This window comes from Volvox carteri, assembly GCF_000143455.1.
Source record: "Volvox carteri f. nagariensis unplaced genomic scaffold VOLCAscaffold_119, whole genome shotgun sequence".
NCBI lineage: Eukaryota > Viridiplantae > Chlorophyta > Chlorophyceae > Chlamydomonadales > Volvocaceae > Volvox > Volvox carteri.
This window is the reverse complement of record NW_003307662.1, coordinates 35,502-50,027: the sequence shown is the minus strand read 5'-3', so window position 1 is coordinate 50,027 and position 14,526 is coordinate 35,502. Positions and strand designations below refer to the sequence as shown.

At 52.7% G+C, this 14,526-nt stretch overlaps 4 protein-coding genes across 4 annotated transcripts; 1 reads left to right on the top strand and 3 right to left on the bottom strand.

Moving 5' to 3' along the window:
• Nucleotides 1-1,112: 1,112 nt before the first annotated feature.
• On the top strand, nt 1,113-5,267 carry VOLCADRAFT_100446 (uncharacterized protein; the record flags this gene model as incomplete). The annotated part of the gene is made up of 8 exons (XM_002959027.1): nt 1,113-1,212; nt 1,879-1,995; nt 2,136-2,342; nt 2,575-2,688; nt 2,891-3,109; nt 3,227-3,340; nt 3,770-4,153; nt 4,486-5,267. The coding sequence occupies 8 exons, from the start codon at nt 1,113-1,115 to the stop codon at nt 5,265-5,267; spliced, it is 2,037 nt and encodes a 678-aa protein (XP_002959073.1).
• Nucleotides 5,268-6,515: 1,248 nt separating this feature from the next.
• On the bottom strand, nt 6,516-7,759 carry VOLCADRAFT_100445 (uncharacterized protein; the record flags this gene model as incomplete). Its single annotated transcript, XM_002959020.1, has 4 exons — nt 6,516-6,684; nt 6,965-7,071; nt 7,555-7,611; nt 7,694-7,759. 4 exons carry the CDS (start codon nt 7,757-7,759, stop codon nt 6,516-6,518), a joined length of 399 nt encoding a protein of 132 aa, XP_002959066.1.
• A 524-nt stretch (nt 7,760-8,283) lies between these two features.
• On the bottom strand, nt 8,284-10,208 carry VOLCADRAFT_100444 (uncharacterized protein; the record flags this gene model as incomplete). The annotated part of the gene is made up of 3 exons (XM_002959019.1): nt 8,284-9,181; nt 9,448-9,490; nt 10,130-10,208. The coding sequence occupies 3 exons, from the start codon at nt 10,206-10,208 to the stop codon at nt 8,284-8,286; spliced, it is 1,020 nt and encodes a 339-aa protein (XP_002959065.1).
• A 2,058-nt stretch (nt 10,209-12,266) lies between these two features.
• On the bottom strand, nt 12,267-13,765 carry VOLCADRAFT_100443 (uncharacterized protein; the record flags this gene model as incomplete). The annotated part of the gene is made up of 5 exons (XM_002959018.1): nt 12,267-12,357; nt 12,489-12,829; nt 12,914-12,984; nt 13,312-13,440; nt 13,672-13,765. 5 exons carry the CDS (start codon nt 13,763-13,765, stop codon nt 12,267-12,269), a joined length of 726 nt encoding a protein of 241 aa, XP_002959064.1.
• Between the last annotated feature and the right edge of the window lie 761 nt (nt 13,766-14,526).

Sequence of the window (14,526 nt, the reverse complement as noted above, 5' to 3'; positions counted from 1 at the left end):
TTACTACATACCACCCTGTATGCTAGCGGAGGTGCCGGCGGCGGAACTTTCTTACTAGTACAGCGTATGACAGCTTGCAAGGGAGGCCGTCATGCTCGGGAACGACTGCAGCGTATTACGACGCGATGCTGTGTTTCCCGGACGTTCCTGAACGCGCCTGTGCGTGAGCTCGCTAACATCAGTTAAGGCACGAGGACGCCAACCCATTGACATCGAACCATTTGGTGCATGAATGACTTTGGATCAGAACTCGCTGTATCGTAGGAGGCAATGGATTTTTTACGGATTTTTTTTGCTGCACTTAAATGTGCAGCAAAGCAATTTGTGGCCTACCTTGCGGTAGCCACCGTTGAATCGTTGAATCCACAAAGATTCTGATTCTTTTTGTTTGTTTCCGTGCTGTGATACGCCAAGGTAAAACCTTGCAGCTTCGCGATGTTAGTCCGTCGTGGCAACAGCTGCGGACCTAGTTTGGGACATGGCTTGAAAGAGATCCAGCGCAATGCCGATAGCCTTGCCGGATGTCTTTTTATAGCGTTTAGCCACGGACATTGGGCGACGTCCAGTCGGCAGATGCCTTAGCCCCGGCCAACAAATATATCTTGGAAATCCGGTCGTCAAGGAAGTGAACGGAGGACAGCGCTTTCACGGTAAGGGAGGCGATCGTTGTTTCCGAGGCCGGGGTCGCGGAGTCCCAAAGCATCCAAAAAGGATTAAATTGAAAGGTTCTGCATATTCAAGTTAAAGCGTGACCGTTTATGCTTTAAACTGTTATGGTGGTGTTATGTACGCACCGAACACATGGACAGCTGTTTGGAACAGAAGTCAAAAGTTTCCATTCCACTGTCAAAATTTGTTATCGTGAAGTTAAAATTGGAATCTCAGCAACTAAATCCTGAATCCTAGCTGGTCGACAGGTCGACACCGTCATGTAAAGTACGACAAAGAGTTTGGAATATGGACTGGCCAGGTATAAACTTGCCAGGAATGAGGTTTTTTGAATACCTTCGTATGTTGAAGCATCTTTCAATTTTGCTTTAACTTGCACTGGCCGCGGCATCTGTCCTTTGGCGACCAAGCGCACTGCGGGCTGCTTGCTGTCGGGTGCCGCTATGGTGCCGACTTCCCAGCGACACTCTTTACATCTACTAGGAGTAGTCCTTGTGATATCAATTTCTGGATCTAGCGCCGCACGATCCATTAAGCAACTCGGTGAGCTTATGTTGCAGGCGGCGTATTCAAATTTTAACAGCGCAGGCCAATTCCCGTGCTCCGGCTCAGACAACCTATAAATTTCCTAATAATACTCAACTACCTACTGGTGATAATCGTAGCAGCAATCTTTGACGTCGGCGTCCTTCGCTGTCGGAGTCGTTCCGATGTTCAGCTGACAGCCAACTCCAGCATTTGCTTCTATGTCCGTTATTTGCTAAGAGTCACTTAGCTAGATTCAATTACTTTCGCAACCTGAAATAACCGTTTTCGGATTCTACTTTGGAATTCATCGTCCATACCCTAACGAACCGCGTCTGCCGTTTTTGCATTGCTGTTGAAGGACCTTATTTCAATGGCCCAGTTCCATCCCCGTCCGCCGACCAAGGTATGCAACAGTCGTAGACGGAAGCTGTCCATCTGTTCGGCGGACCTTTTCCCGGACAGAAGATACAGCAGATATAAGTTTCTCTGTGCACTTAGGAAGCCATGAAAACTCGCAGCCTGCAACCGTGCAGCTGCCGTCTATCCATACTACCTCGCTATCTATCTACCTATCTATCAAAGCATTGGTAGCTACCTGCCCATCTATCTCCTTTCCACACTTCCGAGGAAAATTCAACTCTGACTCCTCCAACATTCCTGCCACTTCCCGTGCCCCCGCAGGAAGTCCTTTCCTGGGCTGTTACAACGACTACCAGAACGACGGGCTGCCGTATAATTTCGAAATCTCGCTCACCAACATGACAGTTGACCGTTGCAGTCGCATAGCACAGCTGAACGGTGAGTAAATGCATGCCGTACACTCAAAACAGGTCGCCCTGCGGAAAGGAGGAAACAGGCCAACCAATCTCAACCAACCTTAACCACCTATCCGCTGTGTCGCGACCAATGCAACGCTGCGGTGTGCCGCTCACGTTTAGGCATTCCGTTCTTCGGACTGAAGGCCGGTCGGGGCTGCTACGCCGGGTACGACATTCAACGTGTCCTAAGTAACGGCTACAGCGATCAGTGCACCTCACCCTGCACGGGCAACCAGGGCCAGATCTGCGGCGGCGAGTGGGCGCTGTCGTTGTACGCCACGCCGCCGTTGCCGCGACCGTCACCACCACCGCCGTACATTTCTTCAGGTGCGCCGTACCTGTGTAAGGGGTACTGCTGTCTAACGGCCAGACCGGCTGACTGTCGGAAAGCTGCAAGACTAGCGGTACTGGGGTAACCGAGTACCGCTGGTGCGGGAAAGGGGACTCCCCCTCCCCCTGAGAGGGATTTGGGGGATCTGTCGGTCGCCGTACTTCCCGTCAGTGCACACACCTGCGAGTCTGTCTGTATGTGTGCCGGTCGGGCGCCGTACCTGTACAGGTTGCTTTGTCGGGTGTTTTCGAGACCGCGTCGACATGCGGACCCTTCCAAACATGTACGTCGAGTCGCCCGACATGACCGTTGACCGTTGCCGTCAGTTGGCACGGTCGCAAGGTGCGTTGTGTTTCATTTGGGAGAGTTCCCAGTGGGGGGTAAGCTGGGGGGTTGTTAAGGGGGGAGGGGCAAACCGGGGGACAGCGCTGGCGAGTGCTGTTTGGGTTAGAAAATACAAATGAATGTTTGTTTGCAGCTCCGAAACCCACCCGTGATCCCACCCGTGATCTCCAATGTCGGGGGGGTAAACCCCGTCGTACAGGTCATCCGTACTTTGGTGTGGAAGCAGGAACGCAGTGCTTCGCCGGCTACGACCTCTACATGGCGTACTACGTCAACGGTCGTGGTGCCGCCTGCGACTGGCAGTGCGGGGGGGACGCCTCCCAGATCTGCGGGGGCGATCTGGCGATCAGTGTGTATCACACGATCGAGCCACGACCGCCACCGCGGCCACCAGCACCGCCGCCGTCCCTACGCAAGAGTGAGTTTGCATGTTCGTATGTATGTATAGTGGGAAGAACGGACGTCTCAATCCAGGTGTTCGATTTTCGTTTTTATTTCGCAATCCGTCTTCATGCTTCGTCGTACCTGTTCTCAGGTGATCTCTTGGGATGCTACCGCGACTCCGAAACTTTCCGGGCCCTGCCGTACCGCCTGAGTGTATCGGAAAACATGACGGTTGCCGAATGCCAAAGTGCCGCGAAGCTGCAAGGTGAGCACTGCGTGAGGCATACTACTAAAGAAGTTTGTTATCATTATCCTGGTTATTATTTTCTTATTCTTATCCTTGTTTGTAATATTATTTTATGTTGTTGTTATTATTATCCTGTTTCGCCAGACCCCTACGTCAGCCGTCAGCATCACCCTCACCGTGATGCCGACAACTCGCCTTAGCGCGACACCTCAAATACCTCTTGCCTCTCCATCCCCTTTGCCAATGCCGATCCTCCCACACACGATACACACTGTCTTTGCTCCACCCTCCCCTCCCAAACCCCTCCCAAACCCCTCCCAAACCCCCAATTTGTGCCCTTTCCTAATGATTAAATGGTCTCCTCTCACCTCAAAACCCCTACGCGTACGTATGTGTCTGCGTGTATGTATTTCATGTGTGTTTCATCCTGTGCGTGTGCACCCCTAGGGTACAGCCTGTACGGCCTGGAGGCGGGTCGTGAGTGCTGGGCCGGGTACGACTCGTACCGTGCCACCAGCTTGGGCCCCAGCATCTCCTGCGACTGGCCCTGCACCGGCGACGATTGCGAGATGTGCGGGGGAGACTGGGCCATTCTGGTCTTCTCCGTTACGGCAGAAATGGACCAACAATCGTCGCCGCCGCCGTTCAGGCCGTACTCGCCGCACTGGCCCGCTTGGCCCCAGGAAGTCCCGTCGTACCCTCCTATTGCGCCGCCGATGGGCCCCGCCTCACCACCCTGGGCGGTTGTGTACGAGCCACGTTGGCCCAACGTACCGCCGCCGTCGCCGCCGCCGCCACCACCACCGGTGTACGGCACACAGCCGCCTAACGGTAAGAAGAGTAAGTAATGCTTTTGTTTTTCGCCCTATCTTTATGCTTTAACATTTGTTTGATTTGCCTTTTTTCCCTTTTCCAAAAAACTTCCCTAATTTTGAGTCGTTTACGTCCCCCAGCTGGGCTGAGGCGAATGATTATATCTTTCTTGGCTTCGGGAGCTTGCATTGTGCATTATACTTAGGGCCTACACTCCCGTACACGTTCGTACAATTCTTACACACCTGTACGCATCAAGATCAGCAGAGCAACCAGGTTGCCTAGCTGGGACGTAACCTGCTGCCGATTTGACCTTATTGTTGTTGTTTTTGTTGCTGCTGCTGTTGCAGCTGCAGCCGACGCGTTCGTATTACCTGAGGGCAAGCGGCCTGAAGTGGCGTACTTCGATGCGAAAGTCGGCGTCTCCGCCTACACCGATGCCGTGTACGAAGATATCGTACTGCAATGGAAGGACGTATTTCTGTCGGAACGTCCGGACAATCAGCTCTATTTCCTCGGCGAGTGCCACACAGCGCCCGCCACGCCGTCCAGTTCGCCCGCCATTCGCTTCGACGGCTGGTCGTGCTGGGCTCGAATGGCGGATCCGTTGCCTAATTGGGACAGCTCCGAAACAGGCGCCTTTACTGCTGTTTGGATCGGTCGCTTCACAGCTCACGACTATTATGGATTCGGGTACAGCGAGCAGGCGTACGCCACGCTTAGCCGTACAGAGAACGACTTTGATCGGGAGCTTTCCTGGACAAGTCAGCGCATTATGGTTTACTCTCACGCGAACGGGATGGCCGCGGACATCTACACCGCCACGCCGCCTTCGGAACAGTGGACGATGCAAGTACTGTCTCGCAGCCCAGATGGGAATGGTGGAGTAACGATATCGTACTTTTGGTACGGCATATCCGGTTACCTCAACAAATGGTCCCTACATGCCGGCGCGAGCAGCATAGACCCCGACAACTTTGCCCTTGGAGCAGACTCCCGGGACAGCGACAAGTTCTTCTCGGGAGATGTTGCTGTTGTAATGTTGTACAACAGGACCTTGAGCGAGGGTGCCGTACGGGGGCTGATTGACTTTTACAGTCCTCGTTTCGGCTGGCCTAATCCGAATGCCTGACACGTCTGACACACAGGTCCGACACGGCACCACCTGGACTGGAGGTGCAGCTGATGTGAGGGCAGCCAACCTGAGTGTGAATGAATACCTTTTTTTATGAATTCAGATTTAGCTTTGTACGACATTCTTTGTGCACAAAACGGCCCCGCCCATGGCACCCAAATACCCTCAAGAGCATGCAGCAGTTGCAAGCTGCTTCAGAGGCCTCAGAGGTTTGAATGAATTTGGGACTGAGATCCCTCCCTTTGAAGCCTTCTCGTTATGGCCACTACTGATTTTTGCTAGGGCTGCGAATGCTAGGGGCTGCACACACACACACACACACACACACACAATTAATCAATCTGGCCTTCTGGCTGCGCTGCGCTGTGTTGCTGATTGATGCTGCAAGCACTGTTGACTCATCAGTTGGGGTTGGACACGTTTTGGTTGGACTAATGATTGCAAAGGCGGCGTTGCGTCATGTGCTCGCGGTTGTGATAATAACCCTAAAACCGTGTCTAAGTAGTTCCCGGGTAATGGCGCCAAAACGCAAAATTTCCGAAACTGTGAGGTAGTACAGCCTGAGGGGGAGGTGCCCGGGGCAGCAGAATTATTTTGTGGTGATGTTCATTAGTGGCGATTAGGGTCCAATAGGGTCAATTACTGCTGCTGCTACTGCTGCTGTTGCTGCTCACAGTACCATTATTGGCTGCGTATAGAGGAGCTTTGTTGATTATGGGAAGTAATGGAACTGCGACTACGAGCGCGAAAATAAATAAGTAGGGCTCTATGGTTTCTTATTAACCTGCTGAGCTGCCGCGCGTGATCCGGGAAGTGAGTGGGCACAAAGTGATGGTGTTTGTGTGTGTGTGTGTGTGTGTGTGTGTGTGCGCGTGTGTGTGTGTGCGCGTGTGCTTGCATGCAACTTGTCTATTTACTTATGTGCTTTATAGAAAGACTGATGGCCACTCGCTGCGTCAAAACGCAAAGCCCCCGCCCGCGCGCACAGCGTATAGAGCAATGTTGTGTCTTCTTGCTGTCATCATTTCTATTACTAGCTGGTAGTGATCGACGACCATCATTATTGTCAGAGCACAAGCCAAGTTGCGTTTCGGGTGCCGACATTATTGGCTATCAATGATTTTTTTCCTTGTAGTGAGCATTGCCTTAATCGTTTTTGTTGACGACGCTTCTCCACGTACCCTAAGACTGCCGTACTCGTCGTCGTACTGTTTGACTCGTTTTACTGACTTTCTGTTGGCTCGTTTATCTATGCGGCATATGGGGAGATCTTTGCTGGTCAGGTCCCCAGCGGTGCTCGGTTTTGACATTTCGGCCGTTGCAAAGTCGGAGAGAGACGAAGCCTTCGTCTCTGTGGCCGGAGGCAAAGGGGATCTTCATCTTTTGCTGGACGGCTTGATGGACGGGGGTGCTGCTGTGGGGGGGGGGACGGGGGGGGGTCGATTGCAGTTTAAAACCCATCTGCCCTGGTTTATTAGCAGCACGTACACTACCGTACGACATGTTTCTATTAGTTAGGATTAGACTTATCCTACCTTGATCAAACTAAATTTCGTATTTGTGGTGTACAGCACATTATTTGCCGTACAAGGCCGTACACCACAAGAGTCATTTTATTGCTCGGGTAGAAGTAGGCTGTAGTACTGTTTATATCCCTTTTCTTATTTATTGACCTCGCAGCACTGCGTGCTTACCTTCCTCTCAGTTTTGGATCCTCCCGCTCCACGCACGTGTGTGTTTTTGCAACCCCGCCGAGCGCCGCCGTACGCGGTACGATGCACATGATACGAAGACGCCTGTGCTGCCATTGCGCGAAAAACGTCGTACAAACTCGATTGCGTGCCGCTGCATGCGCCCGTCGTCACTTTATTTCCCGTTGCTGCTGCCGAGTATTCGTACGCCCCATCTGCTCATTATCTGTCAGCCCCACTATTAACCTTTAGGATTTCGCTTGCCTTACGCAAACGGTTTCTTCTTGTGTAACGTTAAAATTTTTTTATACTAATTTGGGTGTTGATGATGATGATGGTTCAGAGGTGTATTTCTTCGTTCCAAGCTGCTGATTCGGCGATGTGGCCACATAGTGATGTTTACATGTCGCCGGAAAAACATTTTTTGCGTTTTTTCTGCAGCATGATGATAACTATGTATATATGGAGCTATGGAATGGCAGATCCTAACGTTTGAATGCATGAGGCCAGGTCGGTCGGTCGGTCGGTAGTCCCCCTCCCGACACGGCGTCTGATGAGTGGGACGCCTTTCATCATCTCGCATCTCACCTCACCTCACCTCTCTTCAGGCCTACCCTCGCGACTACCCGGGGAAACAGACTCCGAGCAGCCTGGAAGGACAGACAGACAGACAGACTGGCTGATGAGTGTGATAGTGCGTTTTGACATCACATACATGCGGCTAGAACTCACCCAGGACCCACCCGACCCAATACCAGCTACCGCGGTCACCACACTTCGACTTGTGCTGACGTACATACATTCAGCTTTCGCAAACACCTGTCGTAGCTGAGAGCCGCTGAAAAGGCCTCTTGAGATGCTGGCGGAGCGCCTTATTAGCGCATACTTGCAGACGGATATCTGTACCGTACTATGTACTACAGCGACTACATAACCGCAAAATATCATATCAGAGCACATGACGTATTTGTGCGTATTGCAACACATCACTGGCTGCACCGACCGGCAGCACGAAACACATCCCTTTAGAAAACATTTAGATAGAGGAAGCCGGTCTAAGGTATGTCACCCATCCATACGCCGTGTGCGGTGCGTGTGGACAGGTTAGCAGAGCTGTCACCCGGTCAAAGCGAGAGGAGGTTAGAAGAGAGAAAACACAACATTATAGGATACATTTCGTTTTCATTGACTAAACATACGGCCCGGGTGTGACCTGGTGTCATCAACTCTGGCATATCAAGCATCCCGTTATTGCGAGATGTCGTACTGCTACAACTTGGATAAATCCGTCCAACAGCTGCTAATGCTGCTACTTTTTCCGGTTAGTACTGGAGGCTACCCCAACCGAAGCGTGACCCGTAAAACGTTGCAAGGTCGCGGACCTCAGATTCCTCAACAGCCCTGTCGTACAACAGTACGACAGCAACGTCACCGGCAAACGACTTGAGCCCGCTCGGCGGCAGGAGGACGCCGCAGGGGCCCTGACGAAGCCGTTGAGAGCTCATAAGGCCCGCCTGGCTGTACCGAAAGTACTTTTGCGTTACGACGCCGGTGGCCTCATCAGTGCTCTTGGAAAGGACCTCCATCGTCCACTGCTTGCTTGGAAGTGGGGGCAGGCCGCGGCCGGAGGAGGCAGCAGAAGCCTTGTCCTCCACCGCGCATTGCAGCATGCCTTCAAAGCTAAAGGCCTTGGGTCTGGCATCCTCCGCTTGCATCATGACCCACACGGCCGTGAAGTCCGGGCTCCAAAACGCCGCCTCCCAGGCAGGCTCCAGGCTAAGGTAATCGTCCAGGGTCACAGTGCAGGAGGTGCCGTCGAAAGAGACGGCGGCGGGAGCTCCTCCTTGCCGCAGCAGCCTGCAGCGGCCCTCGAGCTGCATGGTGTTGCAGGGCCGGCGCGAGGCAAACACATCAGCCCAGGTGGCGGCAATCTGGGCCTCCTCGTCTCCATTACGCACCGTCACGCCCGACTCCGCGTCAAAATAGGCGACCCCGGGAAGCAGCTCGGGGGGAAGCAGCCAGGGAGCAACTGTTGGGGCATGTGCGTGAGGGAGGGCCCATCGGCAGGGAGTGGAGGAGAGGGGCGTATTGGAGGGGGAGGTAAGGAAGGTATGGAGAGCAGTAGGGAGGGGGTGGCGTGTACAGCCTCGCGCCCAGATGAGCCGGAAAGAGACCGGAAGGGGGAAAGCCGTCTGTTTACGGAATCGGTAGCGAGCTAGCCTGTGGATGTGATACCGGAGTAGAACGTGGTGCGGGTGGGACGGATTTGGAAGGGGCCGGCTCCGTCCTGCTTTCGTTTGCAAGCCGCCCGTTGACATTATGTGTGAGACGGATGGCATGCACATTGAAGGTGGCGAAATCGCGACCGAAAAATGTGCTGAATGATTAGGGCTGCGCCGAGTTACAAAACTCCGGCACGTAACCTGAATCGCATTCCGGTAGGCGATGTCGGGCGGGCCTTAGCCGGTTAGCTTATGTGCGCTTACGTGTACGCCGATCGTACCTCGTACGTACCTGAGGATGTTGCCCCTGACACACCAGCAGATTGGGTCGAAGCCGTCGCAGCGGTCGCGAGGGATGAAGAAGTTTTTGCGGAGTAAGCCGTGCTTTCTCCACGAAGGCTGTGCTTGGGTTGGCCTGCGACTATTTCTCGCTTACGTGAGAGTTGCGTGAGGGTCGCATGCGTCTGTACGTCAAAAACTGTGGCACGGACATTTTAAAGCTTACAAGCCGAAAACGAAGAAGGTCTGTGACCGCACTTCTATTATGTTCTGCTAGCAATTTCGCCTCGCTACAGACAGCGTCGGCAAGGTGTTCACCTGTAAAGATCGCCGACCTTGCAGCATCAGAAGAATGATAAAAACAGGTTGAAAACATTCCCAGTAGAAGTAAGCTTGATTGCATGGTTTATCTGGCGAAGGGAGCTAGGCTAGCGGTCGTGATACCAGCGGTGATACCGGAAGATACTACAAGATTTGGAGATAAGATGAATTAATTTCTCCCTTCAGCACAAAAAAATTGTAGCAAGGAAATATTGGGTGTGGCCGTTTTGTCCGAAACATGCAAGGGCGCAGTTAAGGTTTTTACTGACCCAATGATTTAGATCATCAATATGAACTGTTTACGTGAATATGAACCATATTGGTAATCCCTGGGCTACAAGTTCACCGCGGACGCTAGCATGGCATGACCGAATTTGGACAGACCACTTGCCGTTCACCAAAAGCTGTAGTAATAAAACAATCATTCAGTGAACTTTAGTGCTTTAATTTTAGATTATGTGGGCTCGGACGAGGAAAGGTTTAAATATGAAAGCAGCGTAAAATTGTTGGCGCCGGCGTTTTCTACACTGGTAGCAGCGAAGGAATGCAGGCATCCATCTTTAACAAAGTCTATTTCACGAACCCAGGAGCCACGAAGGCGACAAAGATGAATGATGGTTCCGAACAACCAGCGCTGCCGAACAGCAATCGAAACTGCAGACCAGCATTTGCCCTGCTGGGCCGCGCTGGTTGGGCAAGGATACAGCCAGGTAGCCGCAAAATAATCTCAAAGACCCATTACTTTATAACCTCAAGGACCTCCTAGCTAGCTAGATTCTAGCCAGGTTTGCTACGGGATGAATCTGTGCGTGCGGACGTGGCGAGCACCTACAACAAGCCCCCGTAACGTTGCTTTTTTAGCTACATGGTTGTTACATACGAGCATGCTCAGACGACATCATTCAGACGACATCATGAGATACGAGATTTCACATCAGGGCATCGGGCCCTAAGAGACAAGTCGGGTGTCGGCTTCCTCGAAGCCGGATAAAGGGCGGGGGGCCCCTGCATCCGGACAGGGCGGTAGGTAGGGTAGTGCCAACGTGGTGAGAGCTGTGCTTGTTGCAGCAGTGCTGATGCGGTGGGAGCTATGCTTGTCAGAGCGCGGGAGGCAGGACGCTGGGGCTCATAACCTTTTGAAGAGACGGTGTCTCCCTGGAACCTAGCAGACATGGCGAAGAGTCATTGGCTGTTACACGTAGTCGGGAGGTCCACGACCTGCCACCGACAGCCCCTTTCTTGGGCGTAAATGTATGAGCCTGAGGTGCCGTTACCGGCACACAGCAGGGGCCGCCAAGTCCGCGGTCCAGGCCGGATGGTCAACGCTCAGCAGACACAACCGCAGCTTGCCAACCGCCTTTTGGCTCTGCGGTCTGGTGCCATAACACACACGGAAAACAGCGCCGTACAGCACCGTACGCACTGCCTACGGCGCCCCTTCAGGCATTGACCCGCCTTCACGCGCCCTTGGCGCCCCCTCAAAGCCTAGCTCGATACACTTCCCCAAAGCCCGCAGCACTTTCATGTTTATTTCCGAGCGGCTTCAGCAATCCGCCCCACAGCCGCCGCGACACACTGCCATGGGCCAAGGTAATTGTACAAACGAACATGCGTACTTCGTAGAGAAATAAAAGCAAATTTGTCGGCCTGCTGGTGGCAAGTCGGAATGCCCTTGCGGGCAAATGGTAACACAAGCTGGGTATTCGAGTTATCATACGCCGTAATCTCAGATATGGATTATGAGATACGCGGTACCTTTTGAGATTAAAATTAGCCCGAGAGGTGTTGATGTGACTTTGAGTTCGGTCAATGGAGGCAGCCGCTCTTGTTTATGCTCATACGATGTTTATTGGCAACAGGCGAGATACCTGGCAATAGAGGATGCTATATAGCACCAATAACGCGTTTCAGCCGGGCGAGGTATTATGCTTGGTCCGTTACACACACACGTCCTGGGTGTTCAAGTTATCATACGCCGTCACCTCAGAATTCAATTATGAGAAACCCGGTACCTTTTGAGATTAAATTTAGCACGAGAGGCGTTGATGTGACTTTGGCCTCGGTCAATGGAGGCAGCCAAACTTGTTTGTGCTCATACGATTTTAGTTGGCTACAGGCGAGATACCTTGCAATAGAGAATGGTATATATTACCAATAACGCTTGCACATCGCCAGAAGCGCATAAGGCGCCAACACCAGAAACATCTGCAACTCTTGGTAAATGCACTGTACAACCTTCGGAAAGAAAAGTGAAATGCAAACTGATTCCGATCCGGTCCTCTCAAGCCTGAACTGAAGATGCAAGGAAAACTAGCCCATCCTGCTCGTTGCGGCCCTGCCCCCACACTTGGGAAAGAATGAACAGCACAAGTAAATGAGTTTCCAGTGTGCAAAGCTGCAGCAAACAATTTACGGAGAATCAAACGTTCCCGTGCCATTAAATGTCGTGCCACAACTAGTACTGATTCTCTTAACTTCTTCAGCTACCGCTGCGCTTGTTGAAGCTCCTGCCGCCAGCCGAAGCGTGACCCGTAAAACGTTGCAAGGTCGCGGACCTCAGATTCCTCAACAGCCCTGTCGTACAACAGTACGACAGCAACGTCACCGGCAAACGACTTGAGCCCGCTCGGCGGCAGGAGGACGCCGCAGGGGCCCTGACGAAGCCGTTGAGAGCTCATAAGGCCCGCCTGGCTGTACGAAAGTACTTTTGCGTTACGACGCCGGTGGCCTCATCAGTGCTCTTGGAAAGGGCCTCCATCGTCCACTGCTTGCTTGGAAGTGGGGGCAGGCCGCGGCCGGAGGAGGCAGCAGAAGCGTTGTCCTCCACCGCGCATTGCAGCATGCCTTCAAAGCTAAAGGCCTTGGGCCTGGCATCCTCCGCTTGCATCATGACCCACACGGCCGTGAAGTCCGGGCTCCAAAACGCCGCCTCCCAGGCAGGCTCCAGGCTAAGGTAATCGTCCAGGGTCACAGTGCAGGAGGTGCCGTCGAAAGAGACGGCGGCGGGAGCTCCTCCTTGCCGCAGCAGCCTGCAGCGGCCCTCGAGCTGCATGGTGTTGCAGGGCCGGCGCGAGGCAAACACATCAGCCCAGGTGGCGGCAATCTGGGCCTCCTCGTCTCCATTACGCACCGTCACGCCCGACTCCGCGTCAAAATAGGCGACCCCGGGAAGCAGCTCGGGGGGAAGCAGCCAGGGAGCAACTGTTGGGGCATGTGCGTGAGGGGGGGAAAGACATGCTGTGGACATGATATTGGTTTCCGTGTCATGGGTCAGTCCGAGAGTTAGAAGCAGGAAGGACGGAATGTGGAATGAAGTGCTTGACCTATATATGTCTGTATGAATATATGGCTTATGTGTCCCAATGACTTAATGTGCGAATGAAAATCCATAAGCCCCATCAAATCAGGGAACACGCTGCGCGAGGTGATGGAGGCACGCCCAGCCCGGGTCGCTAAATTAGGCGTCCAGAACCTTCTTGTTGGTCGGGAAGCTACAGCGGGTTAGCCACAGCGCGTTAGGTCGCACACCTGAAGACGCCTCCTCTAGTAAGGCAGCTTCGTACAAGGCCGCCGCCGCCGCATCCATTAGGTATGTAACCTCCGTTGTCACAGCGTCCGTGCCATCCAGATCTGCTTTCAGGACATGTCTGGCTTGGTCTGTGGCATTCGATTGACAACAAGGGAAGAGGTGCGTTGACAAAAGGATTTTTTGGGTCTCGCAATAGGATAGGCCATCCTTCGCTCTTAGAATATTGGAAAACGTTTAAAACGTGCGGTTTAACTGTAAAAAAACCTTAACCGTTTCCTCAAAACCCTTTTCGGAAATACGCAGCGACCAATAGCGGTAGTCGGCGCAGGACGACGCTCGCTTGGACTCCAGCTATTCACCTTTGTAGTGAATAGGGATGCGTGCAGACGCCACAAAAGAAATGAAAGTCCCTAGGATGAACAACAAGAGCGGAAGGGCGGCGTATGGCTGCATCTTATGTAGATAGGGGTTGGAGGTAGGACCACGAGCGACTTTGTCTCCTTTGGTTCCTTGTCTTGTGTCCTCTACTCTTCTACGCTTGCAATGAGCGTGATAAACAGGACGGACTTTGAGCGAGGCCGAATTTCAAGTTTCAAAACTGTAACAGGTGGTATTGAGACCTGGGTTTTGGCCAATTAAATAGCATCGCTGGGAAGGTTTTTATTTGTCCTAGCCCGTCATTCGTACCCTTCAACATGACAAAGATTGTGTAACATGTTGACTTATGGCTCATGGTTCATGTTAGGTCCAAAACATTTTCCATGTCACATTCCGTGCAGCAGCAGCATATAGCTCAGGACTCGAATAGGACTAAGTGTTATATTACAGTATTACATGGTGAAACAGATCCTCCGTTTCTGGAACCGCCTTCAAAAGCAAGTGGGGTCCATTGCTCATGCAGTTTTACGGCAGGAGATAACCGATGCCCTGACCAACCCGGAATGAGAGGGTTGGGGAACCTCAATGTTACGACTAATTTCCTTCTTGGCGTGCAATATTTGGAGCGGAATACCGCAAGAAGTCATGGGGGTAAGGGTGCATTTCCAGTGCGGATTAAGGCCAGGGATTAGGGCACGGAAGTCCTTGGTACGAGCTTACCACATAGTTTTGTTCCATAAGGGAACCAAAGGTTGAAAAGGCGAGGTAAGTTTGCCAACAACTTAGCCGTTTGAGCAAGTATCGATGGAGGACAGAGGGTTAATCCCTGGCCTTAA